Here is a 21,980-nt window from a genome sequence, read left to right as displayed (position 1 = left end):
TTTTTGTCTTTTTTTCATATATAAATATAATCAATGGAATATCAATGGAAATGAGAAACACAAACTGAATAGTGGATCATGATGATGAATTGCATTTTACATTAGCCTAAATCAGCATGGGAACATTCACGAGAGACATATTGTATGACTTAGTCAACTCTTAACAGCCCAATACTCTGATAAATGTAATTGTTCAGCATTATTCGGTTAATCATTAAAAGGACAATTTCACAGAGTATTTTCTGAGCAGGGGACACAAACATATGGCCCACCTAATCAAATCAGAATTTTAAGGGTGTGGCCCTTAAACTATTATACTACTTTTATACTAATTACTCATACTAACTATACCCAAAATTGGTCAGTTATGAAGTGTGAAAAACAGAAAGGGAGAAGCTACTCACATTTGGGACAACTGTCAGAGAAAAAAAATGCATATTTGTGCAAGTCCAGCGGTGGTGATCAGGAGAACTTGTGGTGACATATTGGAAAGGGAAAGCTTCATTTCTTCCTGTTTTATAAAAAAAACTGGGTCCAGTTTCCCTAAAGCCTCTTAGCATTAAGAACATTAAGATCTTAACATGGAGAGAGATAGAGTTAAGTGTGAAGTTCCCTTGACCATCCAAATATCATCTTGGTGCTATGAACCTTATGGGAAACCCCCAACCTTGGTTAGTACATGCTGACACTGTTCATAAAACCATTCTGTGAGGTTATTTGGTTTAATTGTGTTTTTTACTCCCAAGTGGATATATATATATATATATATATATATATATATATATATATATATATATATATATATATATATATATATATATATATATATATTTTTTTTTTTTTTTTTTTTTTTTTTTTGCTGCTGTTGTGTAGAACATTATTGTAACACCGCCTTTGATACAATTGTTTATTGGCAAACTAAGACTTTGTACAGGGAATTAAAAAGTGGATTAAGTGTGCGTATAGTCCACCTGGGAGTAAAAAACACAATTAAACCAAATAAAAAGAATATATACACAATGCTTTTTTTTTTTATTTACTATGCATCAACGTTTAAACTATACATTTACAGAGGGTTACATTACATATATAATATGAATCCAAATAATTATAAATATAAATATTATGTGACAAATTAATTAAAGAGAAAGTGTTGGTGGGTAAAGTGCAGAGTGTTTATAATCACCTGTAGTGCTGTGTGACCAAATATATTTACTCACTGGTAAATCATACCTGTCAAGTTTTAGATTTTAAAATAAGGGATATTTTCCTCAGTCCGCTTAAAGTCGTCCCACCAGCCCAACGAAGGTTCAGTATCCCTTACATTTTAAGACAGGTTTACAGAAAATCTAAAATAACCACATGTGAACCATTTACACACTACAATTAGATTACCAGGATCTGAAATGTTGTGGACATTCCTACATATGTCATTCTTTAATACAGCCAAATTAAAAACCCTTTTCTAGATATTTAAAAAAAAGTTAAGATTTCATGTATTTTTTGGCATAAATGCACTCTTTTATATAATATATTTTTTATTTATATAATAGATTTAAAATTGAACAAGGGGTGCACAAATTCTGCAAAATGACTGTAGGTGACCTAAAAATAGTATCATGAGCTTTTACTAAAATTAGTCCTAAGGGGCCTACACAATTAATATTTTTTAATTAATACTTCTTTCTTTTGATCACTCCACCCCTGATCAGTTCAGGTAATTTCGGTCCTCTCCACATTTCTAGTTAAACTGAGTCACAAGCTGTATTTTTTTTATTTTAAAAGGTTTAATCTGTGTGTTTTATTTCGGAGACGAGTATTTTTAAGCAGCTTTCAGAAAAATCTCATCACAGTTTACATGATTAGCCAACCGTTACCTTTCTTTTAGAAAAATCGCTGTTTATCCAGGGCTCTCACTAAAAACCAGGGGTTTCGTGCATGACGTATTTTTGGGGGCGGAGTTGTGGGAAGGCTGTTGTCGTAAGGGGAGGGACTTGAATAGGGTCAAGGAGCATGCGCAGAGAGGAACCCGCACAATTCAAAAGGCTGGTGTGAATCTGCTGCCGAAAAAAGAAACCGCTGGAGCAAGAAAGGTACAGTATAAGCTTTAAAACACATTGTTTGTGAAATAAAAAATGCACGTAACGAATACAATTATTAAAATCTAGGAAGAACAGTGTTTATTTATGGTGCTGTGTAATATCTGAGGCTCAATTCCATTTATTTATCAATGTAAAGCTCCAAAACGCCCCAAAGTTAGCTTTGCTGAACAATATTATTGAATGTACAGCAGTGTTGGGGCATCTGAATCTTAAATTACACCTAATTTAGTTCGATTGAGGTGACCATATCTGTTTAGTATCTTGCTTACATACCTGGTTGGTCTGGGGGGATTTCATGTTAGTTTAGTTCAATCTGATTTATATATATCTGGTATCCAAATACCTGGTTGGTCTGGCGGGTATTTCATGTCAGTGCAGTTTAATCTGATTTATATATATCTGGTATCCAAATACCTGGATGTTGTGGCGGGTATTTCATGTTAGTATAGTTTAATCTGATTTATATATATATCTGTTATATATATATCTGTTTTATATATATCTGGTATCCAAATACCGGGATGGTCTGGCGGGTATTTCATGTCAGTGTAGTTTAATCTGATTTATATATATATCTGGTATCCAAATACCTGGTTGGTCTGGCGGGTATTTCATGTTAGTTTAGTTTAATCTGATTTATATATATCTGGTGTCCAAATACCTGGATGTTGTGGCGGGTATTTCATGTCAGTGCAGTTTAATCTGATTCATATATATATGGTATCCAAATACCTGGTTGGTCTGGCGGGTATTTCATGTTAGTTTAGTTCAATCTGATTTATATATATCTGGTATCCAAATACCTGGTTGGTCTGGCGGGTATTTCATGTCAGTGCAGTTTAACCTGTTTTATATATATCTGGTATCCAAATACCTGGTTGGTCTGGCGGGTATTTCATGTCAGTGCAGTTTAATCTGATTAATATATATCTGGTATCCAAATACCTGGATGTTGTGGCGGGTATTTCATGTCAGTGCAGTTTAATCTGATTTATATATATCTGGTATCCAAATACCTGGATGGTCTGGCGGGTATTTCATGTTAGTATAGTTTAATCTGATTTATATATATCTGGTATCCAAATACCTGGATGGTCTGGCGGGTATTTCATGTTAGTATAGTTTAATCTGATTTATATATATCTGGTATCCAAATACCTGGATGGTCTGGCAGGTATTTCATGTTAGTATAGTTTAATCTGATTTATATATATATGGTATCCAAATACCTGGTTGGTCTGGCGGGTATTTCATGTTAGTTTAGTTCAATCTGATTTATATATATCTGGTATCCAAATACCTGGTTGGTCTGGCGGGTATTTCATGTCAGTGCAGTTTAACCTGTTTTATATATATCTGGTATCCAAATACCTGGTTGGTCTGGCGGGTATTTCATGTCAGTGCAGTTTAATCTGATTAATATATATCTGGTATCCAAATACCTGGATGTTGTGGCGGGTATTTCATGTCAGTGCAGTTTAATCTGATTTATATATATCTGGTATCCAAATACCTGGATGTTGTGGCGGGTATTTCATGTTAGTTTAGTTTAATCTGATTTATATATATCTGGTATCCAAATACCTGGATGTTGTGGCGGGTATTTCATGTTAGTTTAGTTTAATCTGATTTATATATATCTGGTGTCCAAATACCTGGATGTTGTGGCGGGTATTTCATGTCAGTGCAGTTTAATCTGATTTATATATATCTGGTATCCAAATACCTGGTTGGTCTGGCGGGTATTTCATGTCAGTGCAGTTTAACCTGTTTTATATATATCTGGTATCCAAATACCTGGATGGTCTGGCGGGTATTTCATGTTAGTATAGTTTAATCTGATTTATATATATCTGGTATCCAAATACCTGGATGGTCTGGCAGGTATTTCATGTTAGTTTAGTTTAATCTGATTTATATATATCTGGTATCCAAATACCTGGTTGGTCTGGCGGGTATTTCATGTCAGTGCAGTTTAACCTGTTTTATATATATCTGGTATCCAAATACCTGGTTGGTCTGGCGGGTATTTCATGTCAGTGCAGTTTAATCTGATTAATATATATCTGGTATCCAAATACCTGGATGTTGTGGCGGGTATTTCATGTCAGTGCAGTTTAATCTGATTTATATATATCTGGTATCCAAATACCTGGATGTTGTGGCGGGTATTTCATGTTAGTATAGTTTAATCTGATTTATATATATATCTGGTATCCAAATACCTGGATGTTGTGGCGGGTATTTCATGTTAGTTTAGTTTAATCTGATTTATATATATCTGGTGTCCAAATACCTGGATGTTGTGGCGGGTATTTCATGTCAGTGCAGTTTAATCTGATTTATATATATCTGGTATCCAAATACCGGGATGGTCTGGCGGGTATTTCATGTCAGTGTAGTTTAATCTGATTTATATATATATCTGGTATCCAAATACCTGGTTGGTCTGGCGGGTATTTCATGTTAGTTTAGTTTAATCTGATTTATATATATCTGGTGTCCAAATACCTGGATGTTGTGGCGGGTATTTCATGTCAGTGCAGTTTAATCTGATTCATATATATATGGTATCCAAATACCTGGTTGGTCTGGCGGGTATTTCATGTTAGTTTAGTTCAATCTGATTTATATATATCTGGTATCCAAATACCTGGTTGGTCTGGCGGGTATTTCATGTCAGTGCAGTTTAACCTGTTTTATATATATCTGGTATCCAAATACCTGGTTGGTCTGGCGGGTATTTCATGTCAGTGCAGTTTAATCTGATTAATATATATCTGGTATCCAAATACCTGGATGTTGTGGCGGGTATTTCATGTCAGTGCAGTTTAATCTGATTTATATATATCTGGTATCCAAATACCTGGATGGTCTGGCAGGTATTTCATGTTAGTATAGTTTAATCTGATTTATATATATATGGTATCCAAATACCTGGTTGGTCTGGCGGGTATTTCATGTTAGTTTAGTTCAATCTGATTTATATATATCTGGTATCCAAATACCTGGTTGGTCTGGCGGGTATTTCATGTCAGTGCAGTTTAATCTGATTAATATATATCTGGTATCCAAATACCTGGATGTTGTGGCGGGTATTTCATGTCAGTGCAGTTTAATCTGATTTATATATATCTGGTATCCAAATACCTGGATGTTGTGGCGGGTATTTCATGTTAGTATAGTTTAATCTGATTTATATATATATCTGGTATCCAAATACCTGGATGTTGTGGCGGGTATTTCATGTTAGTTTAGTTTAATCTGATTTATATATATCTGGTGTCCAAATACCTGGATGTTGTGGCGGGTATTTCATGTCAGTGCAGTTTAATCTGATTTATATATATCTGGTATCCAAATACCTGGTTGGTCTGGCGGGTATTTCATGTCAGTGCAGTTTAACCTGTTTTATATATATCTGGTATCCAAATACCGGGATGGTCTGGCGGGTATTTCATGTCAGTGTAGTTTAATCTGATTTATATATATCTGGTATCCAAATACCTGGATGGTCTGGCGGGTATTTCATGTTAGTATAGTTTAATCTGATTTATATATATCTGGTATCCAAATACCTGGATGGTCTGGCGGGTATTTCATGTTAGTATAGTTTAATCTGATTTATATATATCTGGTATCCAAATACCTGGATGGTCTGGCAGGTATTTCATATTAGTATAGTTTAATCTGATTTATATATATATCTGGTATCCAAATACCTGGATGTTGTGGCGGGTATTTCATGTCAGTGCAGTTTAATCTGATTTATATATATCTGGTATCCAAATACCTGGATGTTGTGGCGGGTATTTCATGTTAGTATAGTTTAATCTGATTTATATATATATCTGGTATCCAAATACCTGGATGTTGTGGCGGGTATTTCATGTTAGTTTAGTTTAATCTGATTTATATATATCTGGTGTCCAAATACCTGGATGTTGTGGCGGGTATTTCATGTCAGTGCAGTTTAATCTGATTTATATATATCTGGTATCCAAATACCTGGTTGGTCTGGCGGGTATTTCATGTCAGTGCAGTTTAAACTGATTTATATATATCTGGTATCCAAATACCTGGTTGGTCTGGCGGGTATTTCATGTCAGTGTAGTTTAATCTGATTTATATATATCTGGTGTCCAAATACCTGGATGGTCTGGCGGGTATTTCATGTTAGTATAGTTTAATCTGATTTATATATATCTGGTATCCAAATACCTGGATGGTCTGGCAGGTATTTCATGTTAGTTTAGTTTAATCTGATTTATATATATCTGGTATCCAAATACCTGGATGGTCTGGCAGGTATTTCATGTTAGTATAGTTTAATCTGATTTATATATATCTGGTATCCAAATACCTGGTTGGTCTGGCGGGTATTTCATGTCAGTGCAGTTTAAACTGATTTATATATATCTGGTATCCAAATACCTGGTTGGTCTGGCGGGTATTTCATGTCAGTGTAGTTTAATCTGATTTATATATATCTGGTGTCCAAATACCTGGATGTTGTGGCGGGTATTTCATGTCAGTGCAGTTTAATCTGATTTATATATATATCTGGTATCCAAATACCTGGTTGGTCTGGCAGGTATTTCATGTTAGTTTAGTTTAATCAGATTTATATATATCTGGTGTCCAAATACCTGGATGTTGTGGCGGGTATTTCATGTCAGTGCAGTTTAATCTGATTTATATATATCTGGTATCCAAATACCTGGTTGGTCTGGTGGGTATTTCATGTGCAGGATATGTATCTTATATCGTTTTCATGTTCATGCACTCTATAGTGCTAATAACTTTATTCATATTCCTCAATAGCCTGTGTTACTCTTTGTACTGGTCCTGATATTCAGGGTACATTTACTCTGTTAGTTGTAAAATCTGTGTATTTTGTTTAAAACTGTGATTTTGTAGTAATCTATATTTATTTACTATGATTTTTCCCCAAATAAGTCATAAATCTTGTTATTGTTGAATTTCTTTGTGATAAATAAATGTATATATTTTTTTCTAGGTGGCGATCGTGTGAACAGTCAATCATGAAGATCCATCAGAACTTCTTCTGTACTGTCAAGAACACACTCAAGTGCCTTCTTGTCTTTTAGAGAAAAGTTGGTAAAATGTCCATGCAGTTTTTCCTCTTAATTCTGATACCAGCTCCACAGTAACCGAATACTAGTCTTTATTGCAAGTGAAAAACTTGCTGCATCGTAAACCTTAGACTGCAATGTACAGGGCCATCTCACAAAGTTACTATTTCAGTAATTCAGTTAAAAATGTGAAACTCGTATATTATAAAGATATATTACACACAAAGTGATCTATATTTTAAGCGTGTGAAATGAAAACCTAAAAATCAGTGAATCAGAAAATTAGAATATTATATAAGACCAATTGGTACTTTCTGCAGTGTGGGAAGTGTGCCAAGTCCTGCTGGAAAATGAAATCTGCATCTCCATAAAAGTTGTCAGCAGAGGGAAGAAGCATGAAGTGCTGTAAGATTTTGGGGGGAAACAAAACTGCACCGACTTTAGACTTGATAATAAAACACAGTGGATCAACACCAGCAGATGACAGACATGTCTCTCCAACCATCACTGATCATCAGTAAATTTTACATTTTATTTGGAAATCAAGGGAGAGGAGTCTGGAGGAAGAGTGGAGAGACACACAGTCCAAACTGCATGAGGTCTAGTGTGAAGTTTCCACCAATCAGTGATGGTTTGGAGAGACATGTCTGTCATCTGCTGGTGTTGATCAACTGTGTTTTATTATCAAGTCTAAAGTCAGTGCAGTTTTGTTTTCCCACAAAATATTACAACACTTCATGCTTCCCTCTGCTGACAGCTTTTATGAAGATGAAGATTTCATTTTCCAGCAGGACTTGGCACACTGCCCACACTGCAGAAAGTACCAATTGGTTTTAAATAATATTCTAATTTTCTGATGCACTGATTTTTGGGTTTTCATTGGCTGTAAGCTTCATAATCATCAACAATAAAATAAATAAATGCTTAAAATAGATCACTGTGTTTAATACATCTATATAATGAGTTTCACATTTTTAACCAAATTACTAAAATAAAGTAACTTTTCAAAGATATTACAATTATTTGAGGTGGCCCTGTACACTCTATAGCTAACTTCAAGTAATAATTTTTGTACACAGTACTTTTGATGTTTGATAGTGCACATGTAAAATGTTTAAAATAAAGTGTCTTTCTTTTAACTGGGTGAATAAAGTGACTATTTTTGCATAAGAGGTTGATTATCGTTGGTTAATATTTATATTGTGTAATATAGTAGAAAATAATACAACATTCAGTTTGAGACCACATTAGCCAAAATGTATTTATTTATTTTTTTTATTGGATACACTTTCATTGTTTTATATAATTATTTTTTCATGCATTAACTCTTTACACTGGGACTACAGTTATCCTGAGTCGGAACATAGTTTGCCTCTGTGTCAGATGTATGGGATTTAATACAATCTAGATATAAGGCATGAAAACAATGTTAACAATAAAAGTATGTTTATGAGCATATTGTTTCTAAACTCAAATAGCAAATGTATTAAATTCTGAAGTATACAAAAAGAGAACATTATATTGACCTAAATGTAGTTTCGTTGCGGAACATATTTTCCAGCTTTTTCTATCTAAAAAGGGCACAAAGTTCATTTACATTCTTTAGTCTCAGCAAGTGAGGGTTAGCATGTGCTGTGTCAAAATAAATAGTTGAATTAGCAAACTGTAATTGATGGAAACTATAAAAGGTATTGTCTTTAAAAAATAAACAACCTCAGGTGACAAAGTCTACAATAAAGTTATAACATACATCTTTAAGGTGTGTTTTTTTTTAACATAAAATGAAAAAGAAGTCTGATTAGAGTTGTTGGAAAACAGTGGTAGCAATGACATTTAAAAGCAGGGTCAGCGGATGAGTTAGTTGGTAGGGGCTGTCTTATATCTTGCACAAAGGGCAAAGGAACTCCTCCTCTTCAGGTGAGTTTCCGACACATGAATGGTGGAACCACTTGTTGCATCAGTCACAGGCAATCTAAAAAATCAAGCAATAATTAAAACAATTGATAACATGTCAGATTTTAAATGTATGTTTTCTGACCTTATTTTTGCATTTAAAATCTGTGACAACCAAATAACTCAAAATATATACAGAAACCAAAATTATCTTCATTTGTACCCATTTAGAAGCAGTAGCAGTGAAATAAATCAGATTAAACTAAACTAACATGAAATACCTGCCACAACATCCAGGTATTTGGATACCAGATATATATAAATCTGATTAAACTAAACTAACATGAAATACCCGCCACAACATCCAGGTATTTGGATACCAGATATATATAAATCAGATTAAACTAAACTAACATGAAATACCTGCCAGACCAACCAGGTATTTGGATACCATATATATATAAATCAGATTAAACTATACTAACATGAAATACCCGCCAGACCATCCAGGTATTTGGATACCAGATATATATATAAATCAGATTAAACTATACTAACATGAAATACCCGCCAGACCATCCAGGTATTTGGATACCAGATATATATAAATCAGATTAAACTATACTGACATGAAATACCCGCCAGACCATCCAGGTATTTGGATACCAGATATATATAAATCAGATTAAACTACACTGACATGAAATACCCGCCAGACCAACCAGGTATTTGGATACCAGATATATATAAATCAGATTAAACTATACTAACATGAAATACCCGCCACAACATCCAGGTATTTGGATACCAGATATATATATAAATCAGATTAAACTATACTAACATGAAATACCCGCCACAACATCCAGGTATTTGGATACCAGATATATATATAAATCAGATTAAACTGCACTGACATGAAATACCCGCCAGACCAACCAGGTATTTGGATACCAGATATATATAAATCAGATTGAACTAAACTAACATGAAATCCCCCCAGACCAACCAGGTATGTAAGCAAGATACTAAACAGATATGGTCACCTCAATCGAACTAAATTAGGTGTAATTTAAGATTCAGATGCCCCAACACTGCTGTACATTCAATAATATTGTTCAGCAAAGCTAACTTTGGGGCGTTTTGGAGCTTTACATTGATAAATAAATGGAATTGAGCCTCAGATATTACACAGCACCATAAATAAACACTGTTCTTCCTAGATTTTAATAATTGTATTCGTTACGTGCATTTTTTATTTCACAAACAATGTGTTTTAAAGCTTATACTGTACCTTTCTTGCTCCAGCGGTTTCTTTTTTCGGCAGCAGATTCACACCAGCCTTTTGAATTGTGCGGGTTCCTCTCTGCGCATGCTCCTTGACCCTATTCAAGTCCCTCCCCTTACGACAACAGCCTTCCCACAACTCCGCCCCCAAAAATACGTCATGCACGAAACCCCTGGTTTTTAGTGAGAGCCGTTTATCCAGATCTGTTTTAACATCAGCAGCTCCGACTAGCTGCCTGAACTTCCCCCACTGACCCTCCTTTGCAAGCTGATTGGCTGTTTCTCCTGAAAGGCGGGACTTTCTCCTTGAACCGGCTCCACGATTGGTTAAGAGACACAGAGCGGTCAGTGCCCTGTCTCCTCAATAATATATATATTTTTATTGTAATATAATACGGGACATTTACGGGAAAATACTAATGCGAGAGGAGGGCGGGAAAGAGGAGTAAAATACGGTAGGTTCCCGGCCAAAACGGGAGACTTGACAGGTATGTGGTAAATTCCCATTCAAAATGTATTTAATAAAGAGGTTTTATGTTTTAGGATGTACATCAGTTACTGTAGGTGTAATCTGGGCAGACGTAGTACAAGTCAAAAAAGTAAAAGTTGAAGTGCTCTTTAAACCCACCTTCCCTTAAAAAAAACATTGTAGATTAATTTGAGAAGAGTTCCCATAAGAAAGAGTCAGAAAAAATATAAAAATTTAGATTCAAATCAGACACACATACTTTTATGTACAAAGGAAAGGAGTATTCAGCCGATAAGAAGAAAAACATTTTTTAATATTTCTATAAAACAATATCGTTATCTGGTCTAATTTAAACAACATTTTAGTGAAGTAACTCAACTTCCTTACTATACATCTCTGAATCTGGGTCAGTGTGGCGAAGGGTTGCCAGGTTCAACAAAAATAATCAATCCTAAGTCAGTCTAAAAGCCACTTTCTGAAACTTAAACTAGCAAAAAATATACTGCCTGTCTGTCACACGTTTAACAATTAGCAAAACAACTATGAGTGTACGATTTATCAATATTGCTATGTACCTTAAAGTCATTATAACAGTTTTATATCCCAGTCAAACAAGACTTTTACTTACTCTATTTTGTTCTTGCCTTTTCTTTAGATTTTTTTTTAAGTAGCCTAAAAAATGCACCTCTAAATTTCCACCAGCGACTGGATTTTAAAACAAGCCCAAATTGACGGATAAAACGCGAACCTGGCAACTCTGGTGTGTCGGGTCTCCTCCGCTCCAGCAGGTGGTGTGTGTGTTCTGGTGTCAGGGAATAAATGAAAGCTCGAGGCGCTGAACTCGTTTTCACACTCAGAGGAGAGAGCGGGGAGACCGGGCTGAGAGAGACAGACGAGCCACAGACCGATACACCGCCGTTAACCTGCTGATTTACGAGGTAAGAGCACCTTTAGAACAGCACGAGTCTTACAGAGGAGCACTGCGGGCCGGCTCCCACACTGTGTACCGCCGCGCCTGCAGCCCGGGGCTGGGGATCATGCCGGCTAGCAGCTGCAGCTAGCCAGCGTTAGTTAGGTATGTTCAGTGACACTGGGGCTTTTAGCTACTGAACTAATGAACCGGCGAGCTGCAGTTTTCCCTCTTTAGTTTGAGCAGTAGCTGGTAGTTGGTGTTGCTGTAAAAATAATACATATAATACCGGAAGTTGGAGGAGTTTAGTGCCGCTCTGTGCTTTAGCTTGAGTTAGTTAACGTTATTTAGTTAGCTAACTGTACTGTAGTTAGGTTAGCCACGTTAGCCTGCTAACGCTAGCTCCTCCACAGACACCGACAGACCCACGTTGGGGGGACTGGCGCTGTTTAAACCTGACGCGGGATCCGTTTGTGCTCAGCTAAGTCTGTGTTAGCCACCGCCTGTCCCTCCCCGAGCCTTTAAAACGACTAAAAACACAGGAGCTGCCCTGTGTTGATCCCGTGGCCTGTTCACACATCCAGCACTTGTGTAGAACACGAGCGCCCGTCAGTCAGCAGCGCGTACTGCCCCAAAAGATCAACAGCTGTAACTTTACTCCATTAATGAATGGCACATTGAGCTCCAGCCTCCTGCTGCTGCGCTGTGACTGTACTCTACTGTACACACTGTCCTTATTATCCCAACAAATAGAGGACAAACTGCTGCCTGAGACTGAGTTCATGAATTACAGGAGGATCTCTAAAGGGAAGTTTAAGCTAAACGCGATAAAGCAGTCAACTTCTCTTAAACACAGGGGTGAACTTAATCAAATTTATACCTAGAAGAATATAAAATGATACCCTTGTTCAACCCCGAAGAGGAGCCCATGGTGACACAGGTGCGATACAGACACTTTAAAAGATGTACAAGGTTATTTACAGCCCTCTGTCCTTTACTTTATTTAACCCTCTCAGATCCTGCATCCACTACAGTGGACATGTAATTTTTGTTGTTGCACATAGCACTATTAAAGAGCTACTGTCCATCAGAATATACTATGAACCAGCCAATAAACAAGTTTATAAACCAGTGAATAAGTACAACTTAAACATGGCAGAATATAGCAAGATATAGTGAGGCAAGAAATTGTAATATCCTTTCAATTTTTTTATATATTTATATCTATTTTATATAGTATTCAACCACTAGCTGGATTGTTATAATTCAAATTTGAATGTAAAATAATTTAGTGTGAATAATTATTTGCCTATAAAACCTTATAAAACCAAAAGTTTCTCAAGACTTATCCTGGGTATATAAATAAATAAAAAAAATAATAATTAATGTGGGAATTCTGGGCCAATATCAATTATTACCAATGTATATTGTTTGTCTGCTGATTACAACTGAGATTTTTTCAATTTTTTTGGTTTTATTGTTATTTAGCTAGCGGAGCAAGTAAGTTTATCTCCAGTGCACCGCTTAATATCAAACCACTCTTTAATATAAATTCTTCGAGTTTTGTGCTTAAATTCAGCAACCAGGAACAGCTCTCTGAAGAAAAAAGTTATTTGATGCTCACAAGGCAAAGAAGACATTAAAGCAAACCATAGAAATCAGCTTCTACCATGTGGTGTATTAGGAAATTACAATTCAGGGAACATGTGGAGGATCAAAACGAGAAACTTTCTTTATTGATTGTTGTTTAATTAATTCATTAATTTTATTTATTTATTTCTTTTTTAGATTTTTGAGCTGCCATGCCTGCTAAAAAAGCCCCAAAGAGACAAAAAGAGGTTGAGGCGGAGGACTCTGCAGCCTTAAAAAAATTGAAAGGTAATATATACATATTTAAATAAATGTTGCTGGATTGTGATCTTTTTATAAATTACTTTTTTTAAAAAACACTTGTGCAATTGTCGTATTTGAATAATCTTCATTATTTTTGTGTTCGTAAACAGTGTCTCACAAGAGTCATGGACAAGAAAAGGGACTGGTCCTGGTTCTTGGACAGGGAGATGTGGGTCAGCTAGGCCTGGGAGAAGATGTGCTAGAAAGGAAGAAACCAGCTCTGGTGAATCTCCCAGAAAGCATTGTGCAGGCAGTGGCAGGGGGCATGCACACAGTTTGCCTCAGTGACACAGGAAATGTAAGTGTTTAGCTCTGCACAATTTTATTTAAAGAAATCTTAAAAAATTCACATGTAAATTTGTTATAGTGATGTTAGTGTTGTGGTGCCTCTTCTTTTGACAAGAGTGTTAGTGAGACACTAAAGCATATTTTCTTTCAAAAACAAAAGGTCGTATTGTGATTTTACACTTGCGCTATTCACAAATACATTGAAAAATGACATTTGTATGTTATTTGTATGATGTTTATCATCGTTGCAGGTCTACACCTTTGGCTGTAATGATGAGGGCGCTCTGGGTAGGGATACGTCAGAGGAGGGCACAGAGATGGTTCCGGCTAAGGTGGAGCTAGCAGAGAAGATTGTGCAGGTGTCTGCGGGGGATAGCCACACTGCTGCTCTGACGGAGGAAGGAACGGTCTTCGTCTGGGGCTCTTTCAGGGTAAGGCGTCTTTTAATCAAACAATTGTCTTTATTTAAAACATTTTTGGAAAGGCCACTTATAAACTAATTGCTGCCATCTGATGCACACCATTCTACAAACTGATTAAAGTTGGGTATAGGGAGAAGCAGGTGATGACCACACAATGAGGCAAAGTTATTCTGGACCAAATGTAACAAAATGAACATAGAATGTAACGGGCACAGGAACCTACTGCATCAGAGTTTTGTGTTGTGTTGTCAACTTTCCCAATCAAGCAGGTGATTTGCTTTCTATGGACAGTTATAAATGTGGTTAGGGTTTTGAGTATTAAATTTGTCTGTAAAAATGTCCTTTCTTTCTGTCTTTCTTTCTGTCTTTCTTTGTCTTTCTTTCTTTATTTATTTCTTTATTTCTTTATTTATTTTTCAGGATAACAACGGTATTATTGGTCTTCTTGAACCTATGAAAAAATGTACCGTACCTACCAAAGTCCCCCTGGACAAAGCTGTGATCAAAATTGCATCAGGTGAGGTTTCAGTTTCTTTGTTTCATATATAAAGTGCCAACACTGCACCTTCCATACTAATGAAACACTCCTGTCTCTGCACTAAAGGGAATGACCACCTGGTGATGCTGACTGTGAATGGAGAAATCTACACCTCTGGCTGTGGAGAACAGGGCCAGCTAGGGAGAGTCCCAGAGCGCTTCGCCAATCGAGGGGGCAGGAAGGGATTAAGTATGTGTTATCTTTATTTCAATGATTGCGTGAGATGTGCATAATTTCAAATAAATATACTGTACAAATGGTCTGAGATTTTATTTATTTATTCCCTGTGTTCTCCCTCCTTTTCCATTTAGTGAGGTTACTGGAGCCGCAAATGGTCATCATCAAGCCTCGAGGGAAGGTTCACTTCACTGATGTCTTCTGTGGGGCATACTTCACTTTTGCTGTTTCTAAGGATGGCCATGTCTATGGCTTTGGCCTTTCCAACTATCACCAGCTTGGTAGGTTATGATTACATTCAACGATGTGTCAAATCAAAGTGCCTATTCATATGGACTCTTTAAAAGATGTGTCAAGTTCCTTACATCACTTTGTCCACTATTTACTGTATGAAGTTCCTAAGTCACTCATAGCAAGAGTATCACAGGACAGCGTTTGAATTTGTGTTCGTTCATCTCCCCTTATTTACAGAATGTAGATATACTGGGTTAGGAATGGAGATAAACCTAGCTCCTTTTTAAAAGTGGATTTTTAAAAGTGGATTTCTTATCATTTTAACAATTCAAATGCTTAATGAGATGTTTTGCAAGTGAAAGTTATGAAATCATTTTATTACATCATAAATAAGAGGAAAAAACATTATCTACTCCCTTAATTCTGAATATTGATATCAAATTTAAAATTTAATCAGATGAAATGGGTCTGGTTTAGTTGACCCTTTCCTCATCCCATTAACAGTGTAGCAAAAGGATTCCCACTTTTAATACTTCATTAAAAGTGACATCAGTAGCGTAATACATTGATGTACCTCTGGTTAACTGGTTTAGACTGAGAGCTCATTATATAAACCTTTTAAAAATACTGCTTTCCACTTAAGCTCTTCCTGTAAATGATGCAATATCAATTGTATATAACCAATGTTGTTGCATTAGTATGAAAACACCACCCTAGTTCTAACTATGTTAATTTAGTAGAGTTTTGTCACCTTCATATCCACACCTGTTTCCTTTGTCTATAATGGCTGTTGATCACTTCCTGTCAAAAGAGCTGTTGACTTAACTTCCCTCTTTGCATCTTCATATGCAATATAAGTCAAATTGTCTCCACACTTGGAGACACACTCTTGATTTGGACATTAGTTAGTATGTTAATGATGTCTTTGAGTGCAGCTAGGGAGTGCAATGATGTTTGGGTCTATACTGTATATGACCAGTCTCTTTAAATATAATCCTGTAAATATAATTTTAACATAAATGTGATATATATTTTATATTTTTCATTAAAGGTACCCGAAGCGTAAACACATGTTTTGTACCAGTAAAGCTCACTGCTTTCAAGAACTCCACTACCACCTGGGTAGGTTTCTCTGGAGGACAGCACCACACTGTCTGCTTGGACTCTGAAGGTAAGATAACTTCTTTAACTACATGCTGTTACAAATAATAGCTTAAGGCAGTGGCCTGTACTCTGCAGTAGTATGGATTATTGAATTGAAACAGTGTCTCTTAATGATTTATACTTTACTTCCAGGACAAGTTTACAGTCTTGGTCGGGCCGAGTACGGGCGTTTGGGCCTGGGAGACGGTGCTGAGGAGAAGAGTGAGCCCACACCAGTTAAAGGGATCAGTGGGGCCTGCGTGGTGGCTTGTGGGGCATCTGTGAGCTACGCAGTCACTAAACAAGGTTGGAACATTCATTCAGTCATTCATTTATTCAGCTGTGATTTCTAACCCAGATTGAGCCTCAGCAAAACTTAATTTGGGAGAGATTTATTTGGGTATTGTTTTGCCAATATTTAAATTTATAGTGTAATAAACCTACCACTGAGATTTCACCACGTTCAGTGTTTAATGTCTTTTCTCAAAAGACTAGGCTTTGCTTCATATTGAATGACAATGTATTAAAAAAAAAAAAAAAAAAAATATATATATATATATATATATATATATATATATATATATATATATATATATATATATATATATATATATATATATATATATATATATATTAATTATATATATATATATATATATATATATATATATTATATTTATATATATATATATATATATATATATATATATATATATATATATATATATATATATATATATATATTTTTTATATTATATTATATATATATATATATATATAATTTTATTTTATAAACAAAATGATCAAAATATCAGTATTTTATACACATTTGTATTAGACAATATTGAAGTCACTATTGCATGCAAATTAAAAAAAAAAAAAAAAAACCTTTCTGCTGTACTGCCTTAACCTAACAATACCACACAATTACTGAGGAACAAAACATAAAAATGCCTGTTGCGTTACCTAACATGTTTGTTTATAATAAATTTTCATTGCTAGGGACAGCTTGATCCCAGGGATAAAAGGTGTTAGCAAATGTAAAGATAACAGCAGGTTCAGAGTAGTGCTGTATATCAAGTCATCTCCAAGTAAAAGAGAATCTTTAACTTTTAGTAAAAGTCAGTGACAGAAGAAATTATTCTGTTTTTTTTTTATGTTACTTATTTTTGAAAGTATGCATTACTTCTCTGTACTGACTTCCATTCTTTCTTTATTAGGCTCGGTCTTTGCTTGGGGCATGGGCACCAACTTGCAGCTGGGTACAGGGGAAGAGGAGGATCTGTGGAGTCCAGTAGAGATGTCTGGAAAACAACTAGAGAATCGAGTAGTTCTGTCAGCCTCCAGTGGAGGGCAGCATACGGTCTTGCTGGTCAAGGACAAGCAGGAGAGCTGATATTAAACCTGAATCTGGTGGAGCTGGGCTGGAACTACTGTGTCAGTGGTAACTGTAAAACCATAGCTTGAACCGGGATGGGGACTCTGTGGTTGCTAAGACTTCCTGTACTGAACCAAGCCAGCCAATTGGCGAGATGGTGATTATTTGATGAGGGAAAGATGGGTGGGGTCTCATCTGATTTAAACTTTCTTCCACTTTGTGGAGAGCTCAAACCTTCACTGGATATGTTCCGGTAGATCACGATAAAAGAGTATTTTTTTAAAACTAATTTTTTGCTTCATTTTTTTCTTAATTCTTAAGTCATGGGTGTTGTGAGGACTGCCAGCTGTGAGTAAACATATGCATGTGAGTGCTGAGGAATTATTTGATAGTTCAACAGGTCTTTTAGAAAGTTCTCTGCAGTGCAGTTTTAATATGTCATGTTTTTTATTTTTGGTCAGAGCAATAAGTCTATGCAGCTACAATGCGATCTTTACATTTTTACAGGAAAAAAAAGATTGATTTGGCATTGCTGTAAATTGTATGATGCTGTTTTCCTTAAAATGCGAATACAAATTGTTGATTGCATCCATGATGTGCCGGCCCTATGGGAAGTAATAAAAATTTAAATCTTTTCAAAGTTGTTGTTGTTTTTTTACTCATAACTAGAGAAGTATTGTTGTGTAGACTTCTGCAGAGGTTTGGAGACACTCAAAATGTGTTTAGTTTCTTGTCATCCGCATTCTAAACCTTGGTTAATATTTATTTTTTTAATTTAGGTTTTCTTGATTCTGGTCATGGAGGTGTTCTGCCCTCCACATTTTAGTGACTTTTCTTCTTTATTCTTACCACAAAAATACTTAAATGATTTAGTTTATTCAAGTGTTAGGAGAAGCAAAAGCAATAAATGTGCAGTGCAGGGTTACTCCTGGATCAGGTTTGAGAAACACTCGCTTAATTCAGGTTATTATTATTATTTTTTTAAAGACCCAAATGTATTGGGTGCAAAATGAGTATATTAACTTGTGGTGTGCTTTTCCTGCTCTAGCACACCTGATTCCAAATGTTAAAATATAAGGATTTTTACGATATTAAAGTATCTGATGGGGTGTTAACTGGTTTCAGAGTGAAACTGATGGTCATGCCTTAAGAAAAGCATATAGACTAAGCCTAATCCCTGTCCAGGGAACGGACCCTAAGTCTTACATTTGCTTTAAATTGATGAGGATGAGTGATGGTTATAACATTTCTAGATTAAAGTCTGACTAGGTTGAGTGTGTTGTTCGTGTGCTGTGGGTCTTTTCTCCTGTTACCACAGTGAGTCATGCAGAGATTGTTGTGTAGGGCATCTGAGTGAATAGCCCTTCTGAGCTCTTTTATTCCCCCATGAAACCTTTTGAAATGCTAACAGCCTCTTATGCAAGCTCTTCATTGGCCACCTTAATTTCATCTTCCTGTAGTGGGGATTTTGTTTTTCCCTCAAAGTCGTGTTTTCCCACTGTAGCAAAATCACGTGTTCATTGGAAAAACCTCTAAAGATCTAAAGCTTTACAAGTTTTATATAACGCTTCAGCATATTTATTATTTCACCATATACAAATGTACCCCCTTGCACATGAAACCATCTTTGTGAAATCAGCAGGATCAACAGAAAGTATCTTAATTTATGCTGCTCTGCAGAACTCTTCATCAAGGAAGTCCTAAAGCTAGGTTTTGGTACTTTGGTGGGAGGGTTATTCTGTCTGAGAGCAGTATTGGGGTCAGGTAATGATGTAGACTGGTTCATTCTGGATCATAAATGCATCCAATCCAGCTCATCCCAAAATATGGAGTCAAATTGGGGTCTTAAATGGTGAAGAGAAAATCTAAATATCGCAAAAAAAGTCTCTTATCAGTTGCAAAAATAATCCAATATTGCAAACAAAGAAAAGAACACCAGGTATCTTTTTTTTGCTTTAGTTTCTGGGATAAAGCTTTTGCAAAGCCATTTTGAAATAACCTCTGGCATGTGTGAGCGTCTGCTATACAGCATCTGTTACTGAGCAATGTTCCTTACAGGGAGCTTTTAAGTTTATTGCCAGTTATTCTTTCATTAATTCGCTCTTTGCCTAAAATGTATTTGAATTGTACAGTCTTAAATAGTTTGATTAGGAATGTGATTAAATTAGATTAATTAATCACAGTGCATTCATTTTTTTATCACCTAACAACAATGTTACAGACCTAAAAATCCAAAATGTGATAAAATAAAAACAGAATTAGCTAAAAAATAAAGCAGATTTTATAAACTGAATTTACGTTTCTCATTTGTGTAGTGTTAAAAATTTCTTAAAAACTTTAGAAATGGAATAATTAAATACATGCATAAGAATTAAGGTGGAATTAGTGAACATTTGCAAATCCAAAAGTTAAAGCAAAGTATGATGTCGCTTTGGACAAAAGTGTCTGCCAAATGTTATGTAATGTAATATAATGTAAAAAGACTGGATAATACTTCACGGCTGCAGGAATGAGATACACAGTGAAGGCAAAGACTATGTAATCTTCCTCTTGTCTTTTTTTCTTGGATATAATCACACAAAAGATTGAATAAAATGGTTGTGGAAACTCTTGCATGAGAGATTATTGAGCTGAACAGCTGGCAGCAGAAGGAGAAAGATGACTGATGAGTTAATGAGCGCTCATTAAACGGTATTTTCTCTTTTTTTCTTTGATTTTATAGTCTTTGTTTTAGTGTTTTGTGGATGTTACACAAGACTTTGTGGGGGTTATTTTGCTTTTGTTTGTGGAAACTGTCATTTAAAGCTAAAAATCTTTTCATACATACCAACTGTGAGAAGACTTTGAATCTGTTGGGCAGGGGTGTTGAGTTCTGAAGGTGTTTATATATATTATTAGTGTCTTTATTCAGTGTTTGAGCATCTCTTTGTTCTCTTAACATTTCTGAGTCCTTTATATGATCCAATCATACCAGAACGTGTCAGGGACACTGCAGTGCTGAGAATGGTCAGCCACCCATATAGTAACAGCTGCTTTGTGATGGTCCTGTGGGATCCTGACCATTAAAGAACAGGGTGAACGTAGGATAACAATAATAAAACATACAGACTAACAGAAGAACTCCAGTCTGTGATTATAGAACTACAAATACTGTATGCTCAGTGGAGCTGATAAAATGGACAGTCAGTGTAGAAACAAGGAGGTGGGAAAGAATGAAGTTACACTTATATAACACCTTTTAAGAAACCCAAGGGGCCTTTAACAACACTCAGCACTCAGCAACACACCGACGAGAAGAATCCACCAAGTACATGCAGTGTACTTTCAAACAAAACAACTGTCTCATGTTAACACGGGGAGAACATGAAAACTCCACCGAGATAGGACTTGAACCCAAGACCCCAGTGCTAAAAGGCAGTTGTGCTAAACACCAATCCATAATGCTGCCCAATAATATTCAAAAGGATGACATAATATTTTATATATTATATGACTGCATATGTTCTGTGTAGTGGTTGGTGAAATATAATGGGTAATAACATAGCTGTCCTCCTTGTCCACATTCAATAATCACTTCCAATAAAATGTCTCTAATTATTGGAGGCATTATTTATTATGGATTGATACTAGTAAAGACGTTATTAAACATTACAAATTTTTAAACTGATGTCTCAATTCATTATTATTTACAACATTCTAGGACAAAATTTTGTAATGTTTAATAGTGTCAACAATTTTTTTTTTTAGACAATACACTTACAATACATTTAACAATAATTATTACTGTCATAAATGCTGTTATTTGTGGCCCTTACTGTACAATGTTACAGATAAGTTTAGAAAAATCTATACATTATTTAAAATATATATATTTTTATTCCCTGTAATCAGAACATGGCTACAAACCAATCACCATTTAATAACCAATTTAATTTAAGCTTATTTATCTGGCCAATCCTTATCAGATTATAACCTTGTATTTCCAAAATTACCACCTAACTAAAGAAAGAATAACATATAATTTTTGTTTATTTCCTCCTTGTATTTGTTCTGTACATTTTCCTCTAATAAACGAATGACTCCACCTCTTCACTCCCATCCACATCGTTTCCACTGATGTTCCTCCCTCTGGCATGAGTAATACGGGGCT

The 21,980-nt window shown here is 35.5% G+C and overlaps 1 protein-coding gene and 2 long non-coding RNA genes across 4 annotated transcripts; 2 read left to right on the top strand and 1 right to left on the bottom strand.

The window, feature by feature from the left end:
- Positions 1-1,912: 1,912 nt before the first annotated feature.
- Positions 1,913-8,337, top strand: LOC125802494 (uncharacterized). The gene is made up of 2 exons (XR_007439628.1): positions 1,913-2,093; positions 7,123-8,337. It is a non-coding gene; the product is annotated as an uncharacterized LOC125802494 (long non-coding RNA).
- Positions 8,338-8,991: 654 nt separating this feature from the next.
- On the bottom strand, positions 8,992-10,568 carry LOC125802493 (uncharacterized). Of its 2 annotated transcripts, none has more exons than XR_007439627.1 (2): positions 10,386-10,568; positions 8,992-9,170 (listed from the first exon to the last, which is right to left on the bottom strand). It is a non-coding gene; the product is annotated as an uncharacterized LOC125802493 (long non-coding RNA). The 2 variants fall into 2 exon arrangements; XR_007439626.1 differs by lacking the exon at positions 10,386-10,568 and adding an exon at positions 9,315-9,402.
- A 1,081-nt stretch (positions 10,569-11,649) lies between these two features.
- Positions 11,650-18,470, top strand: rcc1 (regulator of chromosome condensation 1). Its single transcript, XM_049480595.1, has 10 exons — positions 11,650-11,785; positions 13,546-13,635; positions 13,761-13,948; positions 14,190-14,369; positions 14,781-14,877; positions 14,965-15,087; positions 15,210-15,356; positions 16,361-16,480; positions 16,606-16,758; positions 17,673-18,470. Exons 2-10 carry the CDS (start codon positions 13,560-13,562, stop codon positions 17,846-17,848), a joined length of 1,260 nt encoding a protein of 419 aa, XP_049336552.1. The 5' UTR covers positions 11,650-11,785; positions 13,546-13,559; the 3' UTR covers positions 17,849-18,470.
- The last annotated feature ends 3,510 nt before the right edge of the window (positions 18,471-21,980 follow it).

Source organism: Astyanax mexicanus, chromosome 6 (genome assembly GCF_023375975.1).
Source record: "Astyanax mexicanus isolate ESR-SI-001 chromosome 6, AstMex3_surface, whole genome shotgun sequence".
Classification (NCBI taxonomy): Eukaryota; Metazoa; Chordata; class Actinopteri; order Characiformes; family Acestrorhamphidae; genus Astyanax; species Astyanax mexicanus.
Note: the sequence above shows the minus strand (reverse complement) of the source record. Positions and strands in the feature narration are given on the sequence as shown.